The sequence below is a fragment of the Nycticebus coucang genome, chromosome 5, assembly GCF_027406575.1.
Source record: "Nycticebus coucang isolate mNycCou1 chromosome 5, mNycCou1.pri, whole genome shotgun sequence".
NCBI lineage: Eukaryota > Metazoa > Chordata > Mammalia > Primates > Lorisidae > Nycticebus > Nycticebus coucang.
In genome coordinates this window covers 44,221,659-44,249,452 of record NC_069784.1, presented here as the reverse complement: position 1 = coordinate 44,249,452, position 27,794 = coordinate 44,221,659, and the positions used below count along the sequence as shown (strand labels likewise).

Below are 27,794 nucleotides of genomic sequence, written 5' to 3'. Positions count from 1 at the left end.
TATATATATATAAAACCATGCCACCAACAATAAATTCCTCTAAGCCTTTTGCTTCTGCTTCCCCATCTGAATTCATATAGAAGATAGCACAAGCCAAGAGTGACAGGCTGTTGTTGGTGACGATAACACCAACACAAACACAGGGTCCCCTGTACCGACAACTACCTTATCTCTTCCAGCCACCCTCAGGCCACACAGAAGTGAGAGGAGCTAAAGGCTGCTAAGGGAAGTCAGGCTGAGCCCTGCCCACAGTTTAGTAAGTATTTATTGACTTAACACTTGAGATGATTTTCCATATGCTATCCTTGTACTATTCTAGTGATAATCATTAGAACTTAAAAGATGGTGAGCAGGGCGCCGGCCCCATATACCGAGGGTGACGGGTTCAAGCCCGGCCCCGGCCAAACTGCAACCAAAAAATAGCCGGGCGTTGTGGCAGGCGCCTGTAGTCCCAGCTACTCGGGAGGCTGAGGCAGGAGAATCACCTAAGCCCAGGAGTTGGAGGTTACTGTGAGCTGTGTGACGCCACAGCACTCTACCAAGGGCAATAAAGTGAAACTCTGTCTGTACAAAAAAAAAAAAAGATGGTGAGGAAAACTTTCTGAAGAGTAATGTGGCATAATCTGCATCAAGAACTTGAAACTATAACCCTATTTTCAATAATCTGCTCAAAGGAAATAAACAAAAATGCAAAATATATGCATAAGAATGTTCATTGTAATGTATACAATTTTAAAAATAGTACTGAAAATGTTAATATGGGAATGGTTTAAAGAATAGTCACATGCTAGGATATTACATATTAAAAATTACTTTTTAAAATAATATTTAATGACATGAATTGCTTACAATATTAAGAAAGTAAAATGTAGCTATATGCCATCCCATGGTGTATAGTCTGTTTCTTGACTTAATAATTACAGGAGCGAGTTCACACCTAGAGCAAAGCTGCTGCTCGTTCGCGTCTCGGGTCGCGCAACACTACAGAAAAAAAAAAAAGGGATTCTTTGACGGGTTAAAGCAACGAGGTTTTGTCTATCTAAAAAGGCTTGGACGATGAGGAAGCCTGTAGGTTGGAGACGAGCCACCGGAGGAGTGAGCCACAGGAGTCACCCCATTGTCCGCTGTGATGATGAAGCATGGTTACATTGGTAAATTTGAAATCCTCAATGATCGCAGAGCTGGGAAAATCGTTGAGAACCTCACAGACAGGTTAAACGAGTGTGGAGCGATCAGCCCCAGGTTTGCTGTGCAACTCTAGAAAGATGGCAGAATTGTCTGCTCCCATCCTGCCGGTTTGGTTTCACTGTACTGACAACTTCAGCTGGCATCATGGACCACGAAGAAGCAAGAAGAAAACACACGGGAGGGAAAATCCTGCGATTCTTTTTCTAGGGATGCAATATATACTGAACAAATGAAATGCCTCAATGAAAACAAAACCAAAGAAAACAAAAATAAAAACAAACAAATAAGATGATCAGTCCTGTACTCTACCTAACTCAAAAAAAAAAAAAAAAAAAAAGTAAAATGTAGGATGTAAAATTATATATAGTATATCTCAATTTTGAAAAAATTCATATATTTAACACATTTACATGCATAGAAAAAAAGACTAAAAGAAAACATATCAATTGATCCATGTGGGGAAATTAAAATGTTTCTATGTTGGGCAGCGCCTGTGGCTCAGTGAGCAGGACACCGGCCCCATATACCGAGGGTGGTGGGTTCAAACCCGGCCCCAGCCAAACTGCAACAAAAAAATAGCCGGGCGTTGTGGCAAGTGCCTGTAGTCTCAGCTACTCAGGAGGCTGAGGCAGGAGAATCGCCTAAGCCCAGGAGTTGGAGGTTGCTGTGAGCTGTGACGCCACATCACTCTACCCAGGGCAATAAAGTGAAACTCTGTCTCTACAAAAAAAAAAAATGTTTCTATGTTTATCATTTCCAAAGTTTCATACTTTATATTCAGAATAATTTTTTTCTTGTTTTTTTTTTTTTTTTTGTAGAGACAGAGTCTCACTTTATGGCCCTCGGTAGAGTGCCGTGGCCTCACACAGCTCACAGCAATCTCCAACTCCTGGGCTTCAGCAATTCTCTTGCCTCAGCCTCCCGAGTAGCTGGGACTACAGGCGCCCGCCACAACGCCCGGCTATTTTTTGGTTGCAGTTTGGCCGGGGCCGGGTTTGAACCCGTCATATGGGGCCGGCGCCCTACCGACTGAGCCACAGGCGACAGAGTCTCACTCTGTTGCCCAGGCTACAGTATCACAGAATCCTCACATTCCTGGGTTCAAGTGATCCTTCTGCCTCAGCCTCCTGAGTAGCAGGGATTACAGGAAACTGCCACAAGGCCCAGTTAATTTTTTTCTATTGTTAATTGAGACAGGGTATCATTCTTGCTCAGCTGAGCTGGTCTTGAACTCCTGAGCTCAAGTGATCTGCCTCAGTATCCTGAAGTGCTAGGATTATAGGTGTGAACCACCACATCTGGCCTATATTCAGAATAATTTCTTGATGAAGAACCAGAGGCTAAGGAGAATCAACTTTTGAAATACCTATCAGGCGGCAGACATTGAGCTAGAAGAATTTTACAAACTATTTACTCTCCCTAGCAATTGTGAGAGGTAGGTATCTCAATCCATTTTACAGATGAGGGACTAGGCTCCACTATTTAAGCAATTGGCTCTGGGTGCCCTGGATTCAAGCCCAGAAATGCCCATGTTTCCTACTGTACCAAATGCCTTACCTGCTGTGGCTCCTAGTAAGCCCTCGGGAGACTTACAGTGAAAATCAATGGCAAAACAAGAGCTGTATATGGCTTGCCCAAGAGCAAGACTTTATTTTGTTTTCTAAACTCTTCATTTCTTCCTCCAAAAGTAGAAAACTCTTTTTCCCCTTGTACAAGAATCAGAGACTTCATCAGTACTGAGGCCTGGGGTTCTACTCAGAAACAGTTCTTATCAACATATCCAGCCGGGAGTGTTTATGCCCTCTCAGGCCTATTCCCTTCTAACCCTGGTATTGGCTGTCCTGCTTACTGGTTTGGCATTTTGTCAGGTTATGAGCAGAGGACAGGGCAGATTGCACACCCCCACCCCGTCCAGCCAGCTGGCTTCTTGGTCTCTTCCCTGGATACTAAAACAAAGAGGCTGTGTGCTCTGGCTCCCTACTCAAATCAAGAGGGGGGGGGGGGAACAAAATGCCAGCTATGTGTACAATCAGAGGAATATCTGGCAGCACATTTGATCTTCTGTAACTTTACTTCAGCCAAAGATTCAGGGCTTGGGGAGCCTAGTCACACTCAAGCCTTAATTTAATGTTCAGCTGGGTTCCAGATACTACCTTGATGGTAGGTGTCCAACCCCCTAGGTGGCTGTTTCAGGTGGGTCCCCAGCAACCTGACTTCGCAGCCTCATGAAGGAGGCAGAGGTGGAATTTTTCACCACTGTTCCAAGGCCCCTTTAATCCCTTCCTGTTCTCTCCCAGAGGCAGAGACAGGAAGTTACTTGGATGGAGGTTACAGCAAGTCAGTGACATTCAGAATTGGAATGTACTGCTTGGATCACCACTTTGTCTTCCCGTACCACAGTTCATAATTTAAAAAACAGAACGACTTAAGTGACTTTTATCTGGGAAAAGGGAGGAGGGGACAAGGGAAATTACACATGACACACAAAATAACAATGGGAATAACCTGGTCCTTTTTGATTCAGACTCTCTCTTTCTGTACTAACATACGATTGCACGCTCAAAAAGTCTGAGAAATACTGAGTTAAACAAAGTTAGATTAAATTACTGCAGGACTCCTAACAACCTTTAGTGTACTCATACATACTCCAAAGAATTTATAACAAAACGTTATTTCTTGAACAGTCAACCATAGGGTAGGCATAGTGGCTCATGCCTGCTATCCTAGCGCTTTGGGAGGCCGAAGTGGGAGGATCACTTGAGGCCAGTAGTAAAGAGACCAGTCTGAGCAGCACGGTGAGACAAAATGATAGAAACATTAGCTGGGCATGGTGGCATGTGCCGTAGTGAAGGCTAAGCCAGGATTGTTTGACCCCAGGGGTTGAAGTTGCAGTGAGCTATGATGATGCCACTGCACTCTAACCCAGACAACAGAGTGAGATTCTGTCTCAAAAAAAAAAAAAAGTCAACTATAAAACTACATATTTCAAAGCCAACTAAGTAAGCTTTGGGAAGTGCCATTCCAGTATAAGCCCATAAGGATCCTATAAATGTAGAAAAGTAAGGCCCCAGGTGGCACCTGTGGCTGAATGAGTAGGGCACCGGACCCATATACAAAGGGTGATGGGTTCGAACCCAGCCCCAGCCAAACTGCAACAAAAAATAGCCAGGCACTGTGGTGGGCACCTGTAGTCCCAGCTACTCGGGAGGCTGAGGCAAGAGAATAGTCTAAAAGTCCAAGAGCTAGAGGTTGTTGTGAGCTGTGATGCCACAGCACTCTACTGAGGGATCTTTAAGAGACTCTGTCTCTTAAAAAAAAAAAAAAAAAAAAAAGGCCCCAAACTCTTCCCTTCTGGTCATCAGCTACTGTCTTTAAAACTGCAATGTGCACTCAAATAATGCTATCATTCTACACTTTCCTGTCTATACTTCAGCAAGGGTTATGGTATTTTTCCACTTGCTGGTCAAAGCTTCTGGAAGAAAACTGGGCCTGGAAAAAGTTCACTGGAGTCAGAAGGTATTTTAGTGCAAAGCCACTGAACTCAGTAGCTAGAACAGGGGTGGCCTTACTGTGTGACAGGGGAGAACCACAGGCCATCCAGGCACCTTGGTTCCTTGTGGTTGCTGGGCTATCATCATCTCCCATGAGTACCAAAGGGGGCCCTAAACCAATTTCCTCCCTCGTTTCTGGAGAGATAAGCTTCTCCTCTAGAGACCTTAAGTGCACTGAAAATCCCAAAGGGGCAGATGGCAGCACAGTCACCTTCTCCTGGGATTCACAGAACGAGACTGCCCTATTCCATTCTTTGTCACAGAGGTCTGGGAACAACTGCTTCTTGATCTGCAAAGGATGGTGGGAGGGCTGCTTTTTAAGGTCCCCAGACCAGGGAAAATGTTCCCCTTTCTCAGCCTTCTTTGAGTTTCTATCAACTTCATCAACATTTTTCTCAGGGGACTCAAACACAACACCCGGTGTTCTCTGCCTTTTTAGTCTCTTTTCTAACAGCCAGAGAAAGCTCGGTTTTCTAGAGGAGGAACTCATGTACTGCTGCACAGAGTCTGGAATCAGGGGTATAGAGAGCCTGGGGCTCAGGGTGTCCTGAAAGTAGCCTCCAAAAGGCCGCTGACTGACAATGGGTACCACCTGGCAAGGCTTCAGAGCTGCAACAAAGGCACGAAGCTCAGAGTACGAGGAATGGTCAGAGTAAGGGATGATGTGAATACCAGGGTGGGAGCTGTGGATTTTACGGCTTGTGGGAAGGATGGCAATGGTAGGGTGAGTCCGGTTCCAATGCAGCATGGTAGAATGGCAGATCTCCATATGGTCCACAGCATGGATGCGGCCAGCCTTTTCCTCTACCGTGAATACATCCGCCAGGCCCAGCAGCTGTACCAACTCCAGGCGCTGAGGACTCAATACTACCCAGGTCTGAAACTCCAAGGCCAGTTGCTCTAGCAGTGATTCCTTTCCCAGGCTATAGAGTCCTGAATAATGGTAAAGAGTGAGGAAAGTAAGAGAATGACACTACTAGAGATCCTAATTAATCAACCAAATGTGTAACAAAAATACGTGAAATTCGGCGGTGCCCATAGCTCAGTGGGTAGGGTGCTGGCCACATATACCTTGGCTAGCGGGTTCAAACATAGCCCGGGCCAGCTAAAACAACAACAACTGCAACAAAAAAATAACAGCCAGGCATTGTGGCAGCTACTTAGAAGGCTGAGGCAAGAGAATTGCTTAAGCCTCAGTTGGGAGGTTGCTGTGAGATGTGACACCATGGCACTCTACCCAGGGCTGACAGCTTGAGACTCTGTGTCTCGAAAAAAAATAAAATAAAATTGAAATGGAGTATGGGGGAGGCGGCACACAGAATCCACTCATTCACTCCATTCATCAAAAAAAAAAAAAAAAAAAGGACCTACTAAGTGTTTGGCACTATGAAAACTAACCAACAGGCTGGGTGCCCATAGCTCAGTGGTTAGGGTGCTGGCCGTATACATTGGGGCTGGCAGGTTCAAACCTGGCTCTGGCTTGCTAAACAACAATTACAACAACAAAATAGCCGGGTATTGTGGCAGGTGCCTGTAGTCCCAACTACTTGGGAGGCTGAGGCAAGAGAATCACTTAAGCCCAAGAGTTTGAGGTTGCTATGAGCTGTGATGCCACAGCACTCTACATAGTGACTCTGTCACTCTGTCTCAAAAAAAAAAGTCCTAGCCCTCCAGAAGAACAGCATACACAGAGACCCAGTAAAAAGACAATTGAGGGCAATGTTAGAGACATGTATATAGTGTTATGAGGAAACAAAAGAACGGTAGCTACTAATTGATCGAGTCAGGGAATTTCCTGTTAACCACTGGGTTAAGTCTTTTTTGTGTGTGTGTGTGTGTGGGGGGGGGGGACTAAGTCTTAAAAGATGGGTCAGAGTTATCCTGGAAAGGAAAGGGTATGGTAGAAAACATTTTAAGAGTCAGCTCGACATTACTAAAGTAAAAAAGGAATAGATGAGAAATGACACTAGGAAGTTAAGCAAAGGCTATATATTAGAAGGCCTTCATGCAGAGTGCTAAGAAGCTGGAGTTCAAATCATGTAAGTGAAGGAGAGTCATCGAGTCAGAAGCAGGAAAATAGCTAATTCTAATCGTCAGAACAAGGGTGGGCACGGTGGCTCACGCCTGTAATCCTAGCACTTTGGGAGGCTGAGGTGGGTAGATTGCTTGAATTCAGGAGTTCTAGACCAGCCTGAAAAAGATTGAAACCCTGTCTCTAAAAATAGCCAGGCGTTGTGGCAGGCACATGTAGTCCCAGCTACTTGGAAGGTTCAGGCAAGAGGATTGCTTAAGCCCAAGAATTTCCGGTTTTGTTTTTTTGAGACAGAGTTTTACTTTGCCATCCTTGGTAGAGTGCTATGGCATCATAGCTCACAGCAACCTCAAACTCTTGGGCTCAAGTAATCCTCTTGCCTCAGCCTTCCAAGTAGCTGGGACTACAGGCGCCTGCCACAACACCTATTTTTTTTGAGATGGGGTCTCATTCTAGCTCAGGCTGGTCTCAAACTCCTGAACTCAGGCAATCCACCCGCCTGGGGCTCTCAAAGTGTTAGGATTACAGGAGTCAGCCATTGCACACAGCCTTTAAGATCAAGAGTTTGAGGTTGCTGTGAGCTATGATGCCACAGCGCTCTACCCAGGGTGACAAAGTAAGACTTTTGTCTAAAAAAAAAGGGGGGAGGGGGCTGCACCTGTGGTTCAAAGGACTAGGGCGCCGGCCCCATATGCTGGAGGTGGCAGGTTCAAACCCAGCCCCAGCCAAAAACTGCAAAAAAAAAGGGGGGGGAGCGGAATAATATCATCAGAGCAGTGTTTTATTTTATTTATTTATTTGTTGAGCTCTGCTGTGGCGTCAGAGTTCATAACAACCTCAAGCTCTTGGGCTTAAGCAATTCACTGGTCCCAAATAGAGCAGTGTTTTAGAAAGCAGCAATATTGTGGCTCATGCCTATAATCCTAGCACTCTGGGAGACTGAGGCGAGTGGATTGCCTGAGCTCAGAGTTTCGAGACCAGACTGAGTCAGAGCAAGACCTCATCTCTAAAAATAGCTGGGCATTGTGGTGAGTGCCTATATTTCCAGCTACTCAGGAGGCTGAGGCAAGAGAATTGCTTGAGCCCAAGAGTTTGAGGTTGCTACTAAGCTGGGATGCCATACCACCTACTGAAGGTGACAAAGTGAGACTTTGTTTAAAACAAACAAACAAAAAAAAAACCCCAGCAGCAATATTATTTGACTGCCTGGAGAAGAAGCTGGAAGTATAAGTTCCAGTTGAAAGACATATTCATACGAATGATAAAACCAAGTATAGTTTAGAGGGTGGGAGGAGGGAGGGTATTTGTTGGGACCTCACCTATTCTGCACAATGCAATAGTACATTTTGAATCTATTAAGAGTATAAATGTCTGACCACAAAAAATAAGTGAGGTGATGTTTATGTTAATCAGTTTGATACAAGCATTCCACATTGTATATCAAATTAGCACACTATATCCCATAAATGTACACAGCTATGATTTATTTATTTATTTATTTATTGACAGAGTCTCAAGCCGTGGCCCTGGATAGAATGACATGGCATCATAGCTTACACCAACCTCCAACTCAGGCTCAAGAGATCTTCTTGCCTCAGTCTTTATATTTTTAGTAAAGACAGGGTCTCGCTTTTGCTCAGGCTGGTCTCAAACTTGTGAGCTCAAGTAATCCACCTACCTTGGCTTCCCAGAGTGCTAGGATTACAGGTGTGAGCCACTGTCCCCAGCCCACATTTATGATTTAATAAGAAAAAAAAAAAAAAAGGGCTTGGCACCCATAGCACAGTGGTTATTGCACCAACCACATGCACTGAGGGTGCTGGATTCAAACCCGGCCCAAGCCAGCTAAACAACAATGACAATTGCAACAAAAAATAGTGAGGTGTTGTGGTGGGCGCCTGCAGTCCCAGGTACTCGGGAGGCTGAGGCAAGAGAACTGCGTAAGCCCAAGAGCTGGAGTTTGCTGTGAGCTGTGACATCACAGCACTCTATTGAGGCCGACATAGTGAGACTGTCTCAAAAAAAAGAAAGGAACAGAGACATAAATTTGGGTAATGGTTATGATTTAATAATTGTTCTTAGTTGGTCTCAGATCTTTTCTGAAGAATTATTTCAAATAAATCCACAATCGGATTGTGAATTCCTTCTTTTTTTTTTCAGAGAGAGAGAAAGAAGGTAGCAAGAAAAGGACCCTTTTTGTTTGGTGAATTCCTTAGAAGAACTTCCATTGCTTTTTTTTTTTTGTGGAGACAGAGTCTCACTTTATCACCCTTGGTAGAAGGCCATGGCATCACAGCTCACAGCAAAATAGCCCGGCTATTTTTTTGTAGCAGTTTGGCCGGGGCTGGGTTTGAACCCGCCACCCTCGGTATATGGGGCCGGAACCCCACTCACTGAGCCACAGGTGCTGCCCGGAAGAACTTACATTGCTTTTATTCTCACTTTATTCCTAATTATAGTTCAAAATCTCACTCTCTGGGCAAAAATGTAGCGGATTTTCTTCTCTCTACATATACCCATTCTTCCTCCTCTCTAGGTCCTTCCCTAGTGGACTGTAGGCCCTCAAAGTCAGAGACCATTTTACTCAGCTTTATTTCACCACTGTTTATTGGATATTTGGCACAGAGCTTATCACACACACAGTATTTGCAAGTTTATCAAGCCCTACCACAACACCCTTCTAGCCAACTGTATTTCTTTGGGAAAATTCTGCATTAAAACTTCAAGAATGATTAGCGTTAATATTTATGACCAGTTAAGCAATTCTGGGAATAGAGAATATTTTTCAAGCAGTTTGGTAGTCACCCTGGAAGGTATAAAATTTTTTCAAAGCCTTTGTTTAATCTCACTTTGAAATTCCTTTCAGAGTTGGCATATCTCCTTTTAAAATATTTGGCAAATCTTTCCCTTTTATGGACTTTTTGGGAAAGAATCAAAAAAGTTCTTTAGAATTAAATCTATTAATTTTTTTTTAAACAGAGGGATATTGCTCTGTTACCCAGCCTTGAGTGCAGTGGTGTGATCATAGCTCACTGTAGCCTCAAACTCCTGGGCTCAAGCAATCCTTCTGTCTCAGCCTCCTGAGTAGCAGGGACTATAGGTATGTGCCACCATGCCCAGCTAATTTTTTTAAATTTCAAAATATTAGGGGTACACGTTTTATTTATATGCTTTTTGTACAGATTGAGTCAAAATTATTTAAGTGTGCCCTTCACCCAGATAGTGTGCACTGTACCCAATGGGTAAATTTACCCATCCCCTCCTCCTCTTCACCAACCAGCTAAATTTTGATAAAGATTTTTTAGAGACAAAGTCTTGGTTTATTGCCCAGGCTGAGCTCCAACTCCTGGCCTCAAGTGATCTTCCTGCTTCAGCCTCCTTACTGGCTGGGATTAAAGGTGAGCACCACCCCACTCAGCTATTACATTTCTTAAAATAAATTTTTCAGCTACTCGGGAGGCTGAGGCAAGAGAATCACCTAAGCCCAGGAGTTGGAGGTTGCTGTGAGCTGTGTTACACCATGGCCCTCTACTGATGGCGATAAAATGAGACTGTCTCTACAAAAAAAAAAAAAAAAATTTTATTTATTATTTATTTATTTATTTTTGTAGAGACAGAGTCTCACTCTATGGCCCTCGGTAGAGTGCCGTGGCATCACACAGCTCACAGCAACCTCCAACTCCTGGGCCCAAGCGATTCTCTTGCCTCAGCCTCCCGAGTGGCTGGGACTACAGGCGCCCGCCACAACACCCAGCTATGTTTTTGGTTGCAGTTTGGCCGGGGCTGGGTTAAAAAAATTTTTTTTTTTAAATAAAATAAATATATTTTTTCATAAACTATCTCAAAAGGCAACTCCAAAAGAAGAGTCCCCCAAATACTTCTGTACCTCTGTGGAATCACCAGAACAATCATATGGCTGTCTTTTCTTTCTTCAGCTGTTTTTTCTTTCTTTTTTGTGTAGAGACAGAGTCTTGTATCGCCCTCGGTAGAGCGCGGTGGCGTCACACGGCTCACAGCAACCTCTAACTCTTGGGTTTACGCGATTCTCTTGCCTCAGCCTCTCGAGCAGCTGGGACTACAGGCGCCCGCCACAACGCCCAGCTATTTTTTTTTTTGTTGCAGTTTGCCTGGGGCTGGGTTTGAACCCGCCACCCTCGGCATATGGGGCGGGCGCCCTACTCACTGAGCCACAGGTGCCCCCCTCAGCTGTTTTTTCAATGTATCTAATTTATTATTATTATTTTTTCCCTCAGTGGTAAGATAGGACTTTTATTAGAAATTAGAAAGGAATACAGAAAAAGTAAAAAGCACCAGAGCTTCTGGAAGGGGGAAAGAATTGAAGAACTCCCCTCAATGTACCTAATTTAAAGCACACTGCTCATTTAAATATCTGTGTTCTAGGAAGCAACCGTAGCTCAGGCAGTGGAGCGCCTACCACATTCACCCAGCCTGGGCCTGCTAAACAACAATGACAACTGCTACAAAAGAATAGCCAGGCGTTATGGAGGACCCCTGTAGTCCCAGCTACTTGGGAGGCAGAGGCAAAAGAATCACTTAAAAAAAAACAAACAACAACTATGTACTAATAAATTCCACTCATTCACATAACAAATACCAATTGAATGTTTCTGTTAGGTATCAATATAGGCAGTTGGGATATTACCCATAATAAAACAAAGAGCTCCACCATCATGGAACTTACATTCTAGTAGGGTGAGACACACAATAGAAAGCAAATTCACGGTGCCTCATGCCTGTAATCCTAGCACTCTGGGAGGCCAAGGCAGGTGGATCATCTCAGCTCAGGAGTTCTAGACTAGCCTGAGCAAGAGTGAGACCCTGTCTCTAAAAATAGTCGGACACTGTGGTGGGCACATGCAGCCCCAGCTATTCAGGAGGTTCAGGCAAAAGAATAGCTTGAGCCGAAGAGTTTGAGGTTGCTGTGAGCTATGATGCCATGACAAAATGAAGCTCTGTCTCAAAAAGAAAGAAAAAATATAGTAAATATGTAAATTATGGAATATATTGTAAGGTAATGAGTGCCATATTGTCCCTCTTCTACTTAATATTCTTGGATTTAGGATCAAGTCCAAAATGGCTTGCCAACACTCCAGCCCCTTATGATTTTCCAGTTTTCTTGCCCACTGTCATACTGGAGTCACCAACTCTCTGTTCTACTAATGCATGAAGCTTATCCCCACTTCCATCTATGCCCTCAAGTTTATATTCATGTATGTGAAGGGTGGCAAGGGAAATGGCGGAATAAATAATAAATAAGCAATAACTTTTAAAAACATATAAAGTATACTCAGGGGTGATGAGTGGCATAAAAAATTGAATTGGTGTAAGGAATCGGGAGTTGGGAAAGGGGACGGAGAGCAGGTTGAAATTTTAAACAAGGTGGTCAAAGTAGGTTTCATGGAGCACATAAGAGCTACACAAAGATTTTTTAAATGTTAAGAACCCTCAAAAAACCTTGACTCACTAGCTATGGGTGAGAGAAAAAGGAGGGGCAACAACTCACCAATCTTTATGTTATGTTGTGGGTGCTTTTGAATGAGCTGGACAATCTGATGGGCAGCTTCTTGTCGAGAAGGAAGAACCACGTCTGGGTTGCAATTGGTGTTGTCTAGGTATAAAGTATCAATCTGTTTTCCCAACATCAAGGCTGGCTCATTTAGCATGGATGGTGTATATCGAAAATCACCTGGAAAAATACATATATGGGAGAAGGTCAGAGACAAAAGAACAGAAGACAAGCCTTTCCTACCTCCCACACCAGATTAGCATTTGCTTATAGGTCTGTGGAAGAACTGTTATGTGGCTTGGCACTGAACTAGGCAGTATACAAATGTCTCCATTCTACTCCTTTTTAAATTACTCTTTATAAGGTTTAGACTCCTAAAGTATGGGAAATTAGTTGATAAGGGGTCACTGTGCTCATATGGGATAAAGCTAGAAGGTTTCAGACTTCTGTTATGAATTAAGGATGCCCAAGGAAAGTGGTATCTTTGCTGGAAAGGTAGGAGGGACCCTCCAGAGGCCCACCTGTGTAGAGGATGGTTCCAAAATATCCTTCAAAGAGAAACATAACAGAACCTGGGCAGTGATTGGCATCGATGAGGGTTACAGTCATGGTCTCTCTTCCAATGTCATCTAGAGGCAAGACATGACTCTCACCAACCTCCAGTGCGCGGATCCACTGCTTAGATACCTGAGGAAACAACTGGTCATCCCAATGAACACAGACTCCCTTTCCTGCATCAGGGACTATCACTGTTGCACGAATCAAGGAAAGCTAACCAAATCCTTAGCCACCTGGAACAGCAGCTGTGATGGAAATTCCCAAGCAAACCGCCCATCCTCCTCCTCCCCACCTCACCCTCTGTTAAGAGTTCAGAAGGTAGTCTAGTCAGCGATTCTCAAACTTTCTCCTGGTCTTAACAACCCATTGAAAGCAATTGTTTTAAAAATTCTGAGCACAAATCCAGAATCCATACTAGCCATATTTAGTGAATTAAATGGGATAGAGGTGGGGAAGGGGCTGGAGAGTCTGTACTACGTACCCAGCACATTAGCTGGATTAAGATGTGGCAAATTTGGGAAATATTTAGTTTGTCCGAAAAGTGGGAACAGTTTCCTTGGCTAGACTAAGAAGATCTCCACAGCATATAGCTAAAATATCTCAAGTCAGTAGGCCGGAAGCCACACTCTTATTCTGGACTAAAGATGCGTTTCTACGTTCAAACAACTCCCGCAGTTGTACAAATCCGTTTTCCTGGCCCCCCTTCGACGCCTCCAAGGCCGTAACGGAGCGGGAGTCCCCACGCAGATGTCCGACCCAGCTCCTCGAGGCCGGCTCCAGCCGCCGTACCTGGAGGTGCCGACGCAAGAGGTGGGCAGTGATTGGGGAACAGTAGAGGGGCCGCGCCCAGGTGCTGGAGAGGCCCACGGTGTGGTCCGAGTGCATGTGGGACAGGAAGAAGAGCCGCGCGGCACCCGCCCGGCGCAGGCTCCAAAAGTCCACCGCGATGGGCGTATGGGGGATCAAGACCCCGTTCATGGTGGCGGGGCTGGAGCGTCACCGCCGGGAACTTCAAGAGGACAGGGCTTCTGTGTGAGGCTTCCACAATGGCGACCCGAAAAAAGTCATGCTGGGGCAAGAACAGGGCCAGAAACTCTAAGGGAAAGTCAGCTAAGTAGAGAAGTAAGTTTCTAGTGCGAGCAAAGAAGAAAGCGACCGATCCGTAGATACCCCAACCTCGCCAGGCGCCGGACACTCCAACCCGCGCGCGGGAGCGCAGGCCCGGCACTCAAAGCGCGCGCTGCTGGGAGGAGACAGGCCGAAGTAGCCGATCACCGATCGTCCGAAAGGCGGCCGTGCGGCTGCGCCAGGAGGTGAGAGGTTGGGGGAAGGGCGCCTAAGGTCTGTGTGCGGACTACGCTCTGTGCTCGCTGGGAGAGTGGCAGCTGCTCTGTTTGTTCCCCGGGCGAAGGGGCGGGACTTCCGCAGAGAGCATGATTGGGCTTATCCGTGACGGCGCGAAGGGGCGGGACTTCCGCAGAGAGCATGATTGGGCTTATCCGTGACGGCAACGGCGCGGAGGCGCAGGAAAGGCTGGAATTGCAGAGGGAGGGGTCTACGGAACGTCGGCGGTGGGGTTGGAATCGGGCGGAGGGCCTAGAGGTCGCGGAGCGTCCTGTCGGCGGAGCAGACGCCTGCGGGTCTAGGGTGGGGCTTGAACGGCCTTGGTGGGGCTCGCCGGGGAGCGGAGGGAGTTGAAGTGTGTCGGAGGGCCTGGGTTCCGGGCCTAGGGAATCCAGGCCTGGGGCGAGAGCACGCCTTAGTCTTTTTCCTTTACTCAGGCTCCCGCAACGCGACTCCCGGGAGTTACCCAGGGATTTGTGGGGACTGCCTCCTGACTGTTAGAGAAGATGCCTTACTTTGGCTCCGAGGACGTGGTGAAGGAGTTGAAGAAGGCTCTGTGTAATCCTCACATTCAAGCTGATAGGCTGCGCTACCGGAATGTTATCCAACGAGTGATTAGGTATCACCCAGTTCCTTTGGCTTCCTAAATGCCCCCACCCTAACCCCGACCCCCGTAGCAGTCCCCATCTGGGCTCACTACCCTGGCCGCTCTGGAAGAGTAAATGAACGTCCATACACGGCAGTTGTATGATTCGGTCTACATCGTCCTTTTCTGAAGTACCATCTCAGTCTTCCTTGTGTGACATCTTTTACTCAGTTGAGTGGTTCCACTTGTCATGGGCTTGAACAATTACTACTGACACCTGAATCTAAGATATATCACAGTGCAGGCCTCAGATCCACATATCCCACTGCTACCTGGGTAATTTATCAAAGGTTTGTGCAACACCGACATTCTTCTCTCCAAATCTGCTCTTCAGCTTATAATTGTGTTGGTGAATGTCAGCCACTGTAAGCCAGCCAAGTCAACCTTAATAACACCTGATCCTTCACTGCTGAAGGTTAATGGTATGAATGTATAATTCTAAACATCCATCCTCTTTTTTACTGGCATTGTTGTTCTGGCTAAGGCCTTTATCACCACAGCAATTGCAGAAGCTTACTTAAAGGCCACTTTACCTCATTTCAGTCAGAATTTTCCCATTTGCAAATCTGAACATAGAACTTTCGCCTACAGCTGTGGTTCATCAGCTTTAGTGTGCACAGAATACAGATTTATTTTAAAATACATATTTTTCTCTTTTTTGTTTTTTGAGACACTCTCACTCTGGGTAGTGCGCTATGGCATCATAGTTCACAGCAACCTCGAACTCTTAGTCTCAAGTGATCCTCCTACCTTAGCCTCCTAAGTGCTGGGACTACAGGTGCCTCCCCCCAAAATGCCTGGCTAGGTTTTCTATTTTTGGTAGAGATAGATTATCACTCTTGCTCAGCCTGGTCTTGAACTCCTCAGCTTAAGCAAGCCACCTGCCTCAGCCTCTCAGAGTACTAGGATTACAAGTACCACATCTGGCATAAAAATGCAGATTTTTTTATCCAGTCCAAGGATTGATTCTGATTACAGTAGGGTGCAATGGAATACAGGAGAATAGATGTTTGTTGAATATACACAACTGTATATTCTGTATACATAGCTGATACCAGTAAGAGACCTCAGTGAAATGATAATCTACAGAATAAAGTCCAAACATCATTGCAGCCAAGGAACAACCTATTAATCCAACTCCCTGCATACTCTTAAACGAGTGTGTTATTCTTGCTCATATGTACATGCCTCATAGCTTATGACCTCTCTGTCACATCTGCCTGGTGAGCTCCTGCTCATGCAGCTACAGTATTACTTCCTCTGTGAACTGATTCTCTGACTTCCTGCCATTGTCAGACTTGGATCCCTTTTATACCTTGTACGTTACTTCTGTTTTAGTACTTACCTGTTGTACTATAATTAGTGGTGTTCTGTACCTTGCACATTACTTCTGTTTAAATACTTGTTTGTTGTATGGAATTGGTGATTTTCTTGTCTGGCTCCTTAATAGACTTTTAATTCCCAGAGGTCATACCTTCTTCAAGATTATGTCCCCAGAGCACGTCCCTGGATGGAAAAGCTGAATTTCACTAGAATGTACAAGGGATTCAATAAGTATTTATTGAATGAATAGAAGAATAATGTTTATTCCAGGCCCATGGTATGAAGTATTGTGTGGTGGATAGACAAGGTAGCCTTAGTTACTTCCTTGGAAGAAATCGTGATCTTGTTGGATAACCAGTATGTGTGTAAGTAAACCTCCACTGTAAGTTGGAGATTTTGTATTTTATTTCTTTCTGCCTTGTGTGTTGTTTTCAGGCACATGACTCAGGGCTTGGATATGTCTGGTGTTTTCATGGAAATGGTGAAGGCCAGTGCCACTGTGGACATCGTTCAGAAGAAGTTGGTTTATCTTTACATGTGCACATATGCCCCCCTGAAACCAGATCTGGCTCTTCTTGCCATCAATACACTGTGCAAAGACTGCTCAGACCCCAACCCGATGGTGCGAGGGCTGGCACTACGGAGCATGTGTAGCCTCAGGTAAGCACCCTCTGCTCTGACTGGTCCTCAGTGCCTGATGAATTCTGGAGATCGTGGTGCAGGTTTCTTTTTGAGACAGTCTTCCTCTGTCGTCCTGGGGTTCAGCGCCATGGCATCATCCTAGCTCACAGCAACCTCAAACTCTTGGGCTCAAAAGGTCCTCATGCCTGAGCTTCCCTAGTAGCTGGGACTACAGGTGCCCGCCACAATGCCCGGCTATTTTTAGAGAGGAGGTCTTGCTCTTGCTCAGGCTGGTCTCAAAACTGTGAGCTCAGGCAATCCACCCCCCCTTGGCCTCCCAAAGTGCTAGGATTATAGGCTTGAGCCACCATGCCTGGCACTGAGCTTAATAGTGGAAAAAACAGTATTATACCCTGAACTCAGATTTTTAGTTATTACTTTGACTTAATAAGCAATATCATGTGGTTAAAGGGAGTTTTCCATACTCATCTCAGTAAGATAGCCCTCAGTTGTTAAAGATTTCTAAACTATTACCTAGATATCTGTCTTTATACCTGTGCAGCATTATTCCAAATGGAAAGTGAAATTATGGCTTTTTGAGTTTGGTGGAAGCTTTCTGCAGTTCTTCATGATGATAACACATTTAAACATCTACTGAACTCTCTGCTAAGTGAAAAAGGGCTGAATTATATAAAAACTAGTATTTCAGGATCTGGCTAACTCCAGGATATGTTGCTTAGGATGCCTGGTGTGCAGGAATATATCCAACAACCTATTCTCAGTGGCTTACGGGATAAGGCTTCATATGTCAGGAGGGTAGCAGTCCTTGGCTGTGCCAAGATGCATAATCTTCATGGAGACGCTGAAGTGGGTAAGTTCGGTGTAACCCCTCATGACCAATATTTGTTCCTCTATTATGAATGTAGTTTGGGCAGTGCCTGTGGCTCTGCCTGCCCCATATGCCGGAGGTGTGGGTTCAAACCCAGCTCCAGCCAAAAACTGCAAAAAAAAAGAAAAAAATGTAGCTTAAGATTATGTAGCTTTGGTAGAAAATAAAAATGTGGTCCCATTTTTAACATGTCTCTTTAAATAGGCTGTAGAGCTTGGTATTTTCTGAGGTTAAAGAAATTCTTTGGGGTACAAGTGAGAGCCTATGCTCTCACTTAGCTACTTAGAACAGTCTGGAGATGACAGTTTTTTGCCTTGCACTTTGTTATTGCCTTTGTGGTTTTTGTGGCAGAGAAGTTCAGTTTTGTCTGTCAGGAACTATTACTCTGGCTCTATCCCTGTGACTCTGAAGCTTTTTTTCTTTATCTGAGATCTTTGTTCACTTTTTTACAGATGGTGCCCTGGTAAATGAGTTATACAGTTTGCTACGTGACCAGGATCCAATTGTGGTTGTGAACTGCCTGAGATCTCTAGAGGAAATTCTGAAACAGGAAGGAGGTGTTGTCATCAATAAGCCCATTGCCCACCATCTCTTAAATCGGTTTGGATGCCTTCCTTACTGCTTTTTTTATTATGAGATCTGCAACATAATGGAATCTTACTGATGTGTTGAATTACGAAGTCTTGAACAACTTTTATAGGGTCGAAAGGACAGTTAACCATAATTTTTTTTTTTGAGACAGAGTCTCACTATGTCACCCTCAGTAGAGTCCTGTACCGTCACAGCTCACAGCAACCTCCTGGGCTTAAGTGATCCTCTTGCCTCAGCCTCCCAAGTAGCTGGAACTATAGGTGCCCACCACAATGCCTGGCTGTTTTTTGTTAAAGTTGTCATTGTTGTTTAGCTGGTCCAGGCTGGGTTTGAACCTGCCAGCCTCAATGTGTGTGGCTGACGCCGTAACTGCTGTGCTACAGACATTAAGCCATAACCATAATTATTAACTTCCTTACATTTCACTGTGAGAATTTTTTTTTTTCTTTTTTACAATCTTAGTTTCTCTTGGTGATACAGAGAGATAGCAGGAAATCCTGAAGAGATAGATTCCTCCTATCTATAATTGGTCATTATGTCCTCCCAAATTAACGTACTTAGTGTCTTAAAATGTAGAGAATCAGTACCCCTTCTGTACTGATCACATCTTTGACCTTAAATGAGTGTGCATTTATATCATCAGCTCATCTTGGAATTTAAAGACTATTTTGTGTTACCTTTACATATTAATAGTATGTAAAAAGAATGATTCAATATGTTATAGCTTATTTTTAAGAATTCTCCCCTTGTGGGTGGCGCCTGTGGCTCAGTGGGTAGGGCTTCGGCCCCACATACCGAGAGTGGCAGGTTTGAACCCGGCCCCGGCCAAACTGCAACAAAAAAATAGCTGGACATTATGGTGGGCGCCTGTAGTCCCAGCTACCTGGGAGGCTGAGGCAAGAGAATTGCCTAAGCCCAGGAGTTGGAGGTTGCTGTGAGCTGTGACGTCACGGCACTCTACCAAGGGCAACAAAATGAAACTCTGTCCATAAAAAAAAAAAAAAAGAATTCTCCCCTTGTTATGATGAATAGCTGACTGGTTAAGTGGCAGTAGCATGGAGATAGTGCTAATTTTCTTGCTAAAATAGTGCTTTTGTTTCATTTTGGTGTAGAATGTCAAAATTGGACCAGTGGGGCCAGGCTGAAGTATTGAACTTTCTGCTACGCTACCAACCCCGCAGTGAGGAAGAATTGTTTGACATTCTCAATTTGCTGGACAGCTTTCTCAAAAGCAGTAGCCCAGGTGTGGTGATAGGAGCCACAAAACTCTTTCTGATCTTGGCAAAAAAATTTCCACATGTACAAACTGATGTGCTTGTGCGAGTCAAGGGGCCTTTGCTAGCTGCCTGTTCTTCAGAGAGCCGAGAACTCTGTTTTGTTGCCCTTTGCCACGTGCGCCAGATCTTGCATAGTTTGCCAGGTCATTTTAGCAGCCACTATAAAAAGTTTTTTTGCTCCTACTCGGAGCCCCACTACATCAAACTGCAGAAGGTGGAGGTGCTGTGTGAGCTGGTGAATGACGAGAACGTGCAGCAGGTGCTGGAGGAGCTCCGTGGGTACTGCACTGATGTGTCTGCTGACTTTTCACAGGCTGCCATCTTTGCCATAGGTAAATATCTGCTGCTTTTCCTTTTGAGAAGCTAGACGAGCCAGCTAGAAAGCTATGGTCAGAAGAACATAGAAAGCAAAAGGGCATGAATCTTGTTTCAGAGATAAAGTACCATGCACTCAAGAATTGGGTCAGTGACTACAAATAAGGGAGACTTTTTTCCCCAACTGTTGCTGTGTATCTTCCAGGATAAGAGAATACAGGTAACTTAAACTACAACATTTAAAATTTTTGTTGTCTTCTGTCCAAAATGCTGTCCTATACATCATCTTACCACAGTCTTGCAAGGCAATCAGGATAAGTAGACAAGTGTTATTAAAAACGAAATTCTTGCACAAAAAAAAAAAAAAAAAAAAAAGGTTAGGGTGGCACCTGTGGCTCAGTGAGTAAGGCACCAGCCCCATATACTGGAGGTGGTGGGTTCAAACCCTGCCCTGGCAAAAAAAAAAAAAAAAAAAAAGGTTATCAAATTGCCAAACTAGGACTATAGTCTAGCTTTTCTGGTTCAAAGTCCTATGTCAATTCATTATTGAACTTCTGCTATAGAGTGTGTGTTGTGCTGAGTATAGACCAACACAAAAGAATTCTTAAATCATCTAGACTTTTTCATACGATTCTGTCTAGGATGTAAAAGCCTAGAGTAACTCAAAACTGAGAGCAAGCCAGGTGCTGTGGTTCATGCCTGTATTCCCAACACTTTGGGAGGCTGAAGTGGGAAGACTGCTTGAGGCCAGGAATTTGAGACCAGCCTGTGCCAATCTCTAGAAAAAAATTAAAATATTAGCTGGGCATGGTGGCACATGCTTGTAGTCTCAGCTACTCGGGAGCCTGAGGCAGAAATCAAATAACCCAGGAGTTTGAGAATGCAGTGAGCTATGGGTAACAGAGCGATACTCTGTCTCTGGGAGAAAAATAACAAAATTAAAAGTAGTTAAGGAGCTAGATTTTGGAGTGTTTTGAAGTGTAAGAGGAAATGGAGGAATCCTCATATTTAAAATAAAGCATAGTTATTTTTAGGGGCAGAGAAAAGGGGAGATAGAAATCCCTCATTCAGGAGACTGCTGGCACGTGTTTCCATCAGGAATACCCTTTGTGGATGTGCTTCAGCAGAAGCAGTGCTTCATATAGCTGGCTGCCACATAAATACCTTTGTTACTATAAGTTCCCAACCTTGTTCAGTGAGAAATTCTTAATTTTCTGGTAGTCAATGAAAAAAAATGGAATGTTTTTTACTGAAGTTACATTTATAGCAAACTTAAATTCTTTTTATTTTATCAAATAAGAGGTGATTTTTTAAATTTTTTTTTTTTTTTTTTTTTGTAGTCTCTGACCCTTTTGCCTTTGGTGGGAAATAATTCTAGAATGAGGTACTAGTATTTGACTTAATATTTTTCTTTGCTTTCTCTGTAGGTGGCATTGCTAGGACTTACACAGATCAATGTGTACAGATTCTAACAGAGTTGCTAGGGCTTCGACAAGAGCACATTACCACAGGTAATGGCTACCTTTCTAGGAGCTTTCTCGACAAGTGCCTGGCCTGTAGTAGTTGCTTTAAAATTTGTTGTTGAAGGAGTAATACAGCGTTTTTAACTTTTCCTTATATCATCATCTGTTGCTGTCAGAGAAGCATACAGTGTGTAGACCTAACAGGGTATTGAGTCTTCGGGCTACCATGAGTCTGCAAGGCTGTACACAGATAATGAAGGGTACGAGGATGACTTGCTTATTATTTCCCCATTTTTACCCCTCTTTCTTTTATGCCTGTATACTGTAGGCTTCCAGGCTATAATAAGGGTAAAGCAAGCAAGGTGCTTAGGATGCAAAATTTAAGAAAGCTCTTACTGGTGGGTGCCGTGGCTTACACCTGTAATCCTAGCACTCTGGGAGGCTGAGGTGGGAGGATTGCCTGAGCTCAGGAGTTTGAGAACAGCCTGAGCAAGAGTAAGACCCCGTCTATACTAAAAATAGAAAAACTAGCTGTCTTAGTGGCGCATTCCTATAGTCCCAGCTACTTGGGAGACTGAGGCAAGAGGACTGCTTGAGCCCAAGAGTTTAAGGTTGCTGTGAGCTATGATGCCACCGCACTCTATCCAAGGTGACAGATTGAGACTCTGTCTCAAAAAAAAGAAAACAACTGTCAGGTTCATGTAATAACCAACCCGTATGACTTCTTAAATTGTGCACCCTAGATACACCTCCCTTGCCTCACCATAGTCCCAGTCATGGTGGCTCCATTTACATGATCTAAATTTAGAGTATCATTCAGTAGCAACACTACCCCACGTTTGCACATAGCTTTACATTTTACAAAATGCTTTCCCATACATTACCTCATTTATCCTCATGCAGTCTGATAAGAGATGTCTGATAAGAGATTCATTCAAGAAATTATTACTGGTGGGGGGGGAGGGCGCCTATGGCTCAAAGGAGTGGCGTACCAACCCCATATGCCAGAGGTGGCAGGTTCAAACCCAGCCCCGGCCAAAAATCGCAAAAAAAAAAAAAAAAAAATTATTACCGTGTGATTGCATTTCTCATTTCTCAGATAATCATTGACTACCCCTCCAAAACAAGTTTTACAGAAATTTAGCCAGAAAACTAGTCTGAATATATGACTCTTCTTAAGCTTCCTTCCTGCAGAGAGGCTTTAATTCTGTCTTCTTGTATCCTGGGATGTGTTGTAGTGGTGGTGCAGACTTTCCGAGACCTGGTTTGGTTGTGTCCTCAGTGTACCGAAGCTGTGTGTGAGGCGCTGCCCGGCTGTGAGGAGAACATTCAGGACAGCGAGGTAGACTGTAATTCTCCTTTACTTCTAGGTAGAAGGGGAATGCTTGGGACCCTGCTCTCTGAAATAGAATCGGATTATTCTTTCTAGCCCATGTTAGAAGTGGAAACTCTTTTGTCACCACAGATTCTCTTTTGGCTTTAGAGGGGAAATAAATTATAAAATAGGCCAGACGTGGTGGCTCATGTCTGTAATCCCAGCAGTTTTGGAAGCTGAGGTGGGAGGATTTTTTTAGCACAAGAGTTTAAGACCAGCCTGACAAACATGGCAAAACCCATCTCTAAAATAATTTTTAAAATTACCTGGGCATGGTGGCACACACTTACAGTCCTAGATACGTGGGAGAGGCTGAGCCAGGGGTCTTGCTTGAGCCCAGGAGTTGGACTTACTGCGGTGAGCTGTGGTTGTGTAACTGTACTCCAGTCTGGATGACAGAGAGAGATCCTTTCTCAAAAGGATTATAGGAAATAAATTAAAAATAAAAATAGGATTTATCTTTTTTTTTTTTTTTTTTTGAGGCAGAGTCTTGCTTTGTTACCTTCAGTAGAGTACTGTGGCCTCAGCTCACAGCAACCTCAAATTCTTGGGCTCAAGCGATTCTCTTGCCTCAGCCTCCCAAGTAGCTGGGACTACAGATGCCTGCCACAGCACCCAGCTATTTTTACAGATGAGGTCTCGCTGTGGCTCAGGCTGGCTGTGAGCTCAGGCAACATACCCACCTCAGCCTCTCAGAGTGCTAGAATTATAGGTGTGAGAGCCAGTGTGCCTGGCCTTTATCTATGATTTTTATTATAAATACTTTGTGGTGCCACTGTTCTTTTCAATATTTTTGAGTAAGAGATTTAGACCATGGAGTTTTTAGCTGGAATTAGAATCAATCATTTGTGGAATTTTTACAGATCTGGGCTTCATCCCAGGTCTACTGACTTAAATATTCAGGAGTGGTGGGCCTAGACAGATGTATTTTTTTTTGTTTTGTTTTGTTTTGGCCGGGGTGGGTTTGAACCCACCACCTCCGGCATATGGGACTGGCGCCCTACTCCTTGAGCCACAGGTGCCGCCCAGACAGATGTATTTTTAAGAATCATCACAGGCCCAGTGCCTGTAGCTCAGTAGCGCAGGCCACATAACACCAAGGCTGGTGGGTTCGAACCCAGCCCAGGCCTGCCAAACAATAGTGACAACTACAAAAAAGAGCAAAATAGCTGGGTGTTGTGGCAGGCACCTGCATCTCAGCTACTTGGGAGGCTGAAGCAAGAGAATTGCTTAAGCCCAAGAATTGGAGGTTGTTGTGAGCTATGACACCACGGTACTCTACCAAGGGCAACATAGTGAGACTCTGTTTCAGAAAAAAAAGAAAAAAACTATCACAGATAACTCTGATGTGCACTCTAGGTTATTAATTTATTCACCACTTTCATGAAAAACTTAAGACTCTGAGTAGCTTCCACTAAACACTAAACCGCACATTGGGCAAGAGGCCCCAAAGCTGAAGAAGCCTTATTTATTGCTTAATGAACGTAGGTTATGACAATTTTGAGTTTCCTCTTATACCTTAGAATTTTGTTCGTATTTGTTAACAGTGTAGTAGAGGGTAATCAATAAAATGCAAGTTGGAATGAATGAAAGATTATGTCTTTTTTGCTATCACTAGGGAAAAACAAAACTAGGTTGTTTATTGTCCTAAGTTTTGTTTTTTATTTTTAATTTTTTTTAGAGACAAGAGTCTCACTTTCTTGCCCTCGGTAGAGTGCCATGACGTAACAGCTCACAGCAACCTCCAGCTCTTGAGCTTAGGTGATTTTCTTGCCTCAGCCAACCAAGTAGCTGGGACTACAGGCGCCCGCCACAATGCCTGGCTATTTTTTGTTGCACTTTGTCCGGGACTGAGTTTGAATCCGCCACCCTTGGTATATGGGGCTGGCACCCTACTCAACCACAGGCACCACCCACTGTCCTGTGTTTTGGACAGCCAAGTATTGCACACCTGTTCTAATTCTTTTATTCCTTAGGGGAAGCAGGCACTTATTTGGCTACTTGGGGTCCACGGGGAAAGAATTCCCAATGCTCCTTATGTATTAGAGGACTTTGTAGACAATGTGAAATCAGAGACATTTCCAGCTGTTAAGATGGAGCTACTCACGGCTCTGCTGCGCCTTTTCCTCTCTCGACCTGCTGAGTGCCAGGACATGCTGGGACGTTTGTTACATTACTGCATAGGTAGGTTTTTCAGAAGGAAATAGTACTTGGTATGACCCACAGTAAAAATTCTCCCAGTTTTCATTGTTTGATAAGTCATGTCGGGGGCCCAAGAAGAAAATGCTAATACTATATAGGGTTTTCTCTTCATTTTTTTTTTCTCCTATTATTGTTGTCATGAGGATAGGAGGAAGGGGGTTTTGTTTTTAATTAACTCAATCTGTTGTCTTACTTCAGAGGAAGAGAAGGATATGGCTGTCCGGGACCGAGGTCTCTTTTATTATCGCCTCCTCTTAGCCGGTATTGACGAAGTTAAGCGAATCCTGTGTAGCCCAAAATCTGACCCTTCTCTTGGACTTTTGGAGGATCCAGCAGAAAGACCTGTGAACAGCTGGGCCTCAGACTTCAACACGCTGGTGCCAGTCTATGGCAAAGCCCGCTGGGCAACTATTTCTAAATGCCACGGGGCAAAGCGTCATAGCCCAGAGCTTTCTAACACCGCATCTTTTACCACATCAGGTAAAAATAATCATTACATTTTATATTTTGTCATGGTAAATCTTTATCTTTGCAATGATTTGTAAAAGTAGAGTATGCTAAAATTTGAAGACTTTGTGAGCAAGATAGAGGTTCATTGGTTACTTAAGCTATTGGTCCAAAGACAGAAGTACACATTGTATCCTTATGGGGATTTAGGTTAAAAAATTTAGCTCCTACAGATTAAGAGTATCTCTTACACAAGCTTTCTGACTCTTCTAGGATCCCTGATTCCTGAAGAAAACAAGGAGAGAATACAAGGACTCCCTGATTCTGGAAGCCTCATGCTAATTCCCAATCTCCAGCTAACTGCTGAGTATTTTGAGAAAACTTGGCTTAGCCTCAAAGTTGCTCATCAGCACATATTGCCGTGGCCAGGAGCAGTCCATCCTGACACTCTCCAGATGGCTCTTCAAGTAGTAAACATCCAGACCATCGCAATGAGCAGGGCTGGGGCTCAGCCATGGAAAGCGTACCTCAGTGCTCAGGATGATACTGGCTGTCTCTTCTTAACAGAATTGCTGTTGGAGCCCGAGAACGCAGAAATACAGATCTCTGTGAAACAAACTGAGGCAAGGATGGAGACACTGAACAGTTTTATTTCTGTATTAGAAACTGTGATTGGGACAATTAGAGACATAAAATCATAGCAAATTCTTGTTGCTTGTCCTGAATAAGATGGATAACTATCAGAGTTTCTTAGTTTTTCTTATTAGAGCTGCTTGTAAGTCCAGATAATATCAGATGCAAAGGAGAATGGAATTAGGATTTTTCTGTCTTTGCCCAAAGACCATCAACTTATTCCTTTCATGCTTACTGATCATTGACCCAATTTTTCAACGGTGATGTTGTAAAGATTAATGTTGGTAAGGGGTAGGAATGGGGTGAGGATGGAATTCGATTCTTTTCTAATGAATTTTAGGGATGGCATTAATAACTAAAGATGCCTAATGGGTGGAAACTGATAGAGGTCATCATTTGCGAGGATCATTCTTTATTCCTTGGATTTTTACAGTAAATTCCTGATTGTTCTATTTCTGATCATGCTGTTTTGGCTAGAGTCCAGGGTCCTTAGCATGGTGTCTAAAGTACCTCTTCAGTATCATGTTTTGCCACTCCCAAAACACCCTCTCTTTTGGCAGAAGCAAACCACTTGCATTTTTTTTTTTTTTTGTAGAGACAGAGTCTCACTTTATGGCCCTCGGTAGAGTGCCGTGGCCTCACACAGCTCACAGCAACCTCCAACTCCTGGGGCTTAAGCGATTCTCTTGCCTCAGCCTCCCGAGTAGCTGGGACTACAGGCGCCTGCCACAACACCCGGCTATTTTTTGGTTGCAGTTTGGCCGGGGCCGGGCTTGAACCCGCCACCCTCGGCATATGGGGCCGGCGCCCTACCGACTAAGCCACAGGCGCCGCCCAAACCACTTGCATTTTTATGAATGTAGCAGCCTCTCTTACCTCTGTGCCTTAGTATCTGCTTTTATTTCTTGTCTAGAACATTTCCTCACTCTTGTATCTTCATTAATTAATATGTACTCTGTCTTTCGGTATTAAGCTCTTCATGAGCTCCTTCAGCACGTTTCCTGTGACCCTCACTGCCTTTGTTAGGGTTCTTATTTGAGCTATCAGAGTAGGTAGGGCACACATCCAGCAGCACTATTGTAATTGTTTTCTTGTTACTTGTCCTCACTTTTTATTCATACCTGACCACATTTTATGCACTAATTGAGACAACTTATGGCAAGAACAGATGTAATAAAATGATGGTAAACTATAAATAAGACCAGAGAATCCAGAATGGGGAAAAGGAAAATACCAATTAAGACCACATGGGTTGGAGATGGGGAAATACACAAATGTTCAGGCGGTAGAGACCTACATAAATAATACAGTTGAGCCTCAGATTTGGTTGCATAGGTGATTCAGCAGTCAGTTTTAAAATGATCAGACAGGAAGAAATATTCACTTTTTTCTTTTCTTTTTTTTTTCCTTCTATAGAGTCTTGCTTTGTTGCTGAGGCTAGAGTACAGTGGTGTGATCACAACTCACTGCTGCCTTAAACTCCTGGACTCAAGTGATCTTTCTGCCTCAGCCTCATGTGTAGCTAAGAATAGCCTTATGAATAGCTACTGTGCCTGGCTTTTCTTTTTTTCCTTTTCTAGAGATAGGGTCTTTCTATGCTGTCCAGGCTGGTCTTTAGCTCCTGGCCTTAAGCGATCCTCCCTCCTTGGCCTCCCAAAGCACTGGGATTACAGGTGTGAGCCACAAAGTATAACCCAGGTAATTCTCTGTGTGTGGGGTGGGGCTTGTTCATCTGTACTGCAGAATGATTATTAGCGATATTTCTGGCCTCTACCTGCTGGGTGCTGGTAGAACCCCAGTGGTGACAAATAA

At 44.1% G+C, this 27,794-nt stretch overlaps 2 protein-coding genes across 5 annotated transcripts; one reads left to right on the top strand and one right to left on the bottom strand.

Moving 5' to 3' along the window:
- Nucleotides 1–2,184: 2,184 nt before the first annotated feature.
- DCLRE1B (DNA cross-link repair 1B) lies at nt 2,185–14,158 on the bottom strand. 2 transcript variants are annotated; one of them, XM_053591265.1, is made up of 4 exons: nt 13,646–14,158; nt 12,820–12,985; nt 12,296–12,478; nt 2,185–5,672 (listed from the first exon to the last, which is right to left on the bottom strand). In XM_053591265.1, the coding sequence occupies exons 1-4, from the start codon at nt 13,832–13,834 to the stop codon at nt 4,618–4,620; spliced, it is 1,593 nt and encodes a 530-aa protein (XP_053447240.1). In that variant the 5' UTR covers nt 13,835–14,158; the 3' UTR covers nt 2,185–4,617. The 2 variants fall into 2 exon arrangements, with proteins under 2 accessions (XP_053447240.1, XP_053447241.1); XM_053591266.1 differs by having other exon boundaries at nt 13,338–13,775.
- Nucleotides 14,159–14,359: 201 nt separating this feature from the next.
- On the top strand, nt 14,360–26,059 carry AP4B1 (adaptor related protein complex 4 subunit beta 1). Of its 3 annotated transcripts, none has more exons than XM_053591262.1 (11): nt 14,360–14,432; nt 14,638–14,819; nt 16,605–16,829; nt 17,531–17,661; nt 18,132–18,279; nt 19,383–19,879; nt 21,290–21,373; nt 22,564–22,667; nt 24,677–24,884; nt 25,101–25,382; nt 25,623–26,059. In XM_053591262.1, the coding sequence occupies exons 2-11, from the start codon at nt 14,707–14,709 to the stop codon at nt 26,048–26,050; spliced, it is 2,220 nt and encodes a 739-aa protein (XP_053447237.1). In that variant the 5' UTR covers nt 14,360–14,432; nt 14,638–14,706; the 3' UTR covers nt 26,051–26,059. The 3 variants fall into 3 exon arrangements, with proteins under 3 accessions (XP_053447237.1, XP_053447236.1, XP_053447238.1); XM_053591261.1 differs by having other exon boundaries at nt 14,372–14,503; XM_053591263.1 differs by lacking the exon at nt 14,360–14,432 and adding an exon at nt 15,181–15,268 and having other exon boundaries at nt 14,440–14,819.
- The last annotated feature ends 1,735 nt before the right edge of the window (nt 26,060–27,794 follow it).

What these genes read in the sequence shown, in the direction of transcription:
- DCLRE1B (XM_053591265.1), bottom strand. Translation starts at nt 13,834, where the DNA reads ATGAACGGGGTCTTGATCCCCCATACGCCCATCGCGGTGGACTTTTGG. An exon ending in TCTTGCGTCGGCACCTCCAG is followed by an intron (nt 12,986 to 13,645) that starts GTACGGCGGCTG and finishes TTGTTTCCTCAG; the next exon opens with GTATCTAAGCAGTGGATCCG. An exon ending in TGGAACCATCCTCTACACAG is followed by an intron (nt 12,479 to 12,819) that starts GTGGGCCTCTGG and finishes GTATTTTTCCAG; the next exon opens with GTGATTTTCGATATACACCA.
- AP4B1 (XM_053591262.1), top strand. Translation starts at nt 14,707, where the DNA reads ATGCCTTACTTTGGCTCCGAGGACGTGGTGAAGGAGTTGAAGAAGGCT. An exon ending in CGGAGCATGTGTAGCCTCAG is followed by an intron (nt 16,830 to 17,530) that starts GTAAGCACCCTC and finishes TATGTTGCTTAG; the next exon opens with GATGCCTGGTGTGCAGGAAT. An exon ending in ACAAGAGCACATTACCACAG is followed by an intron (nt 21,374 to 22,563) that starts GTAATGGCTACC and finishes GATGTGTTGTAG; the next exon opens with TGGTGGTGCAGACTTTCCGA.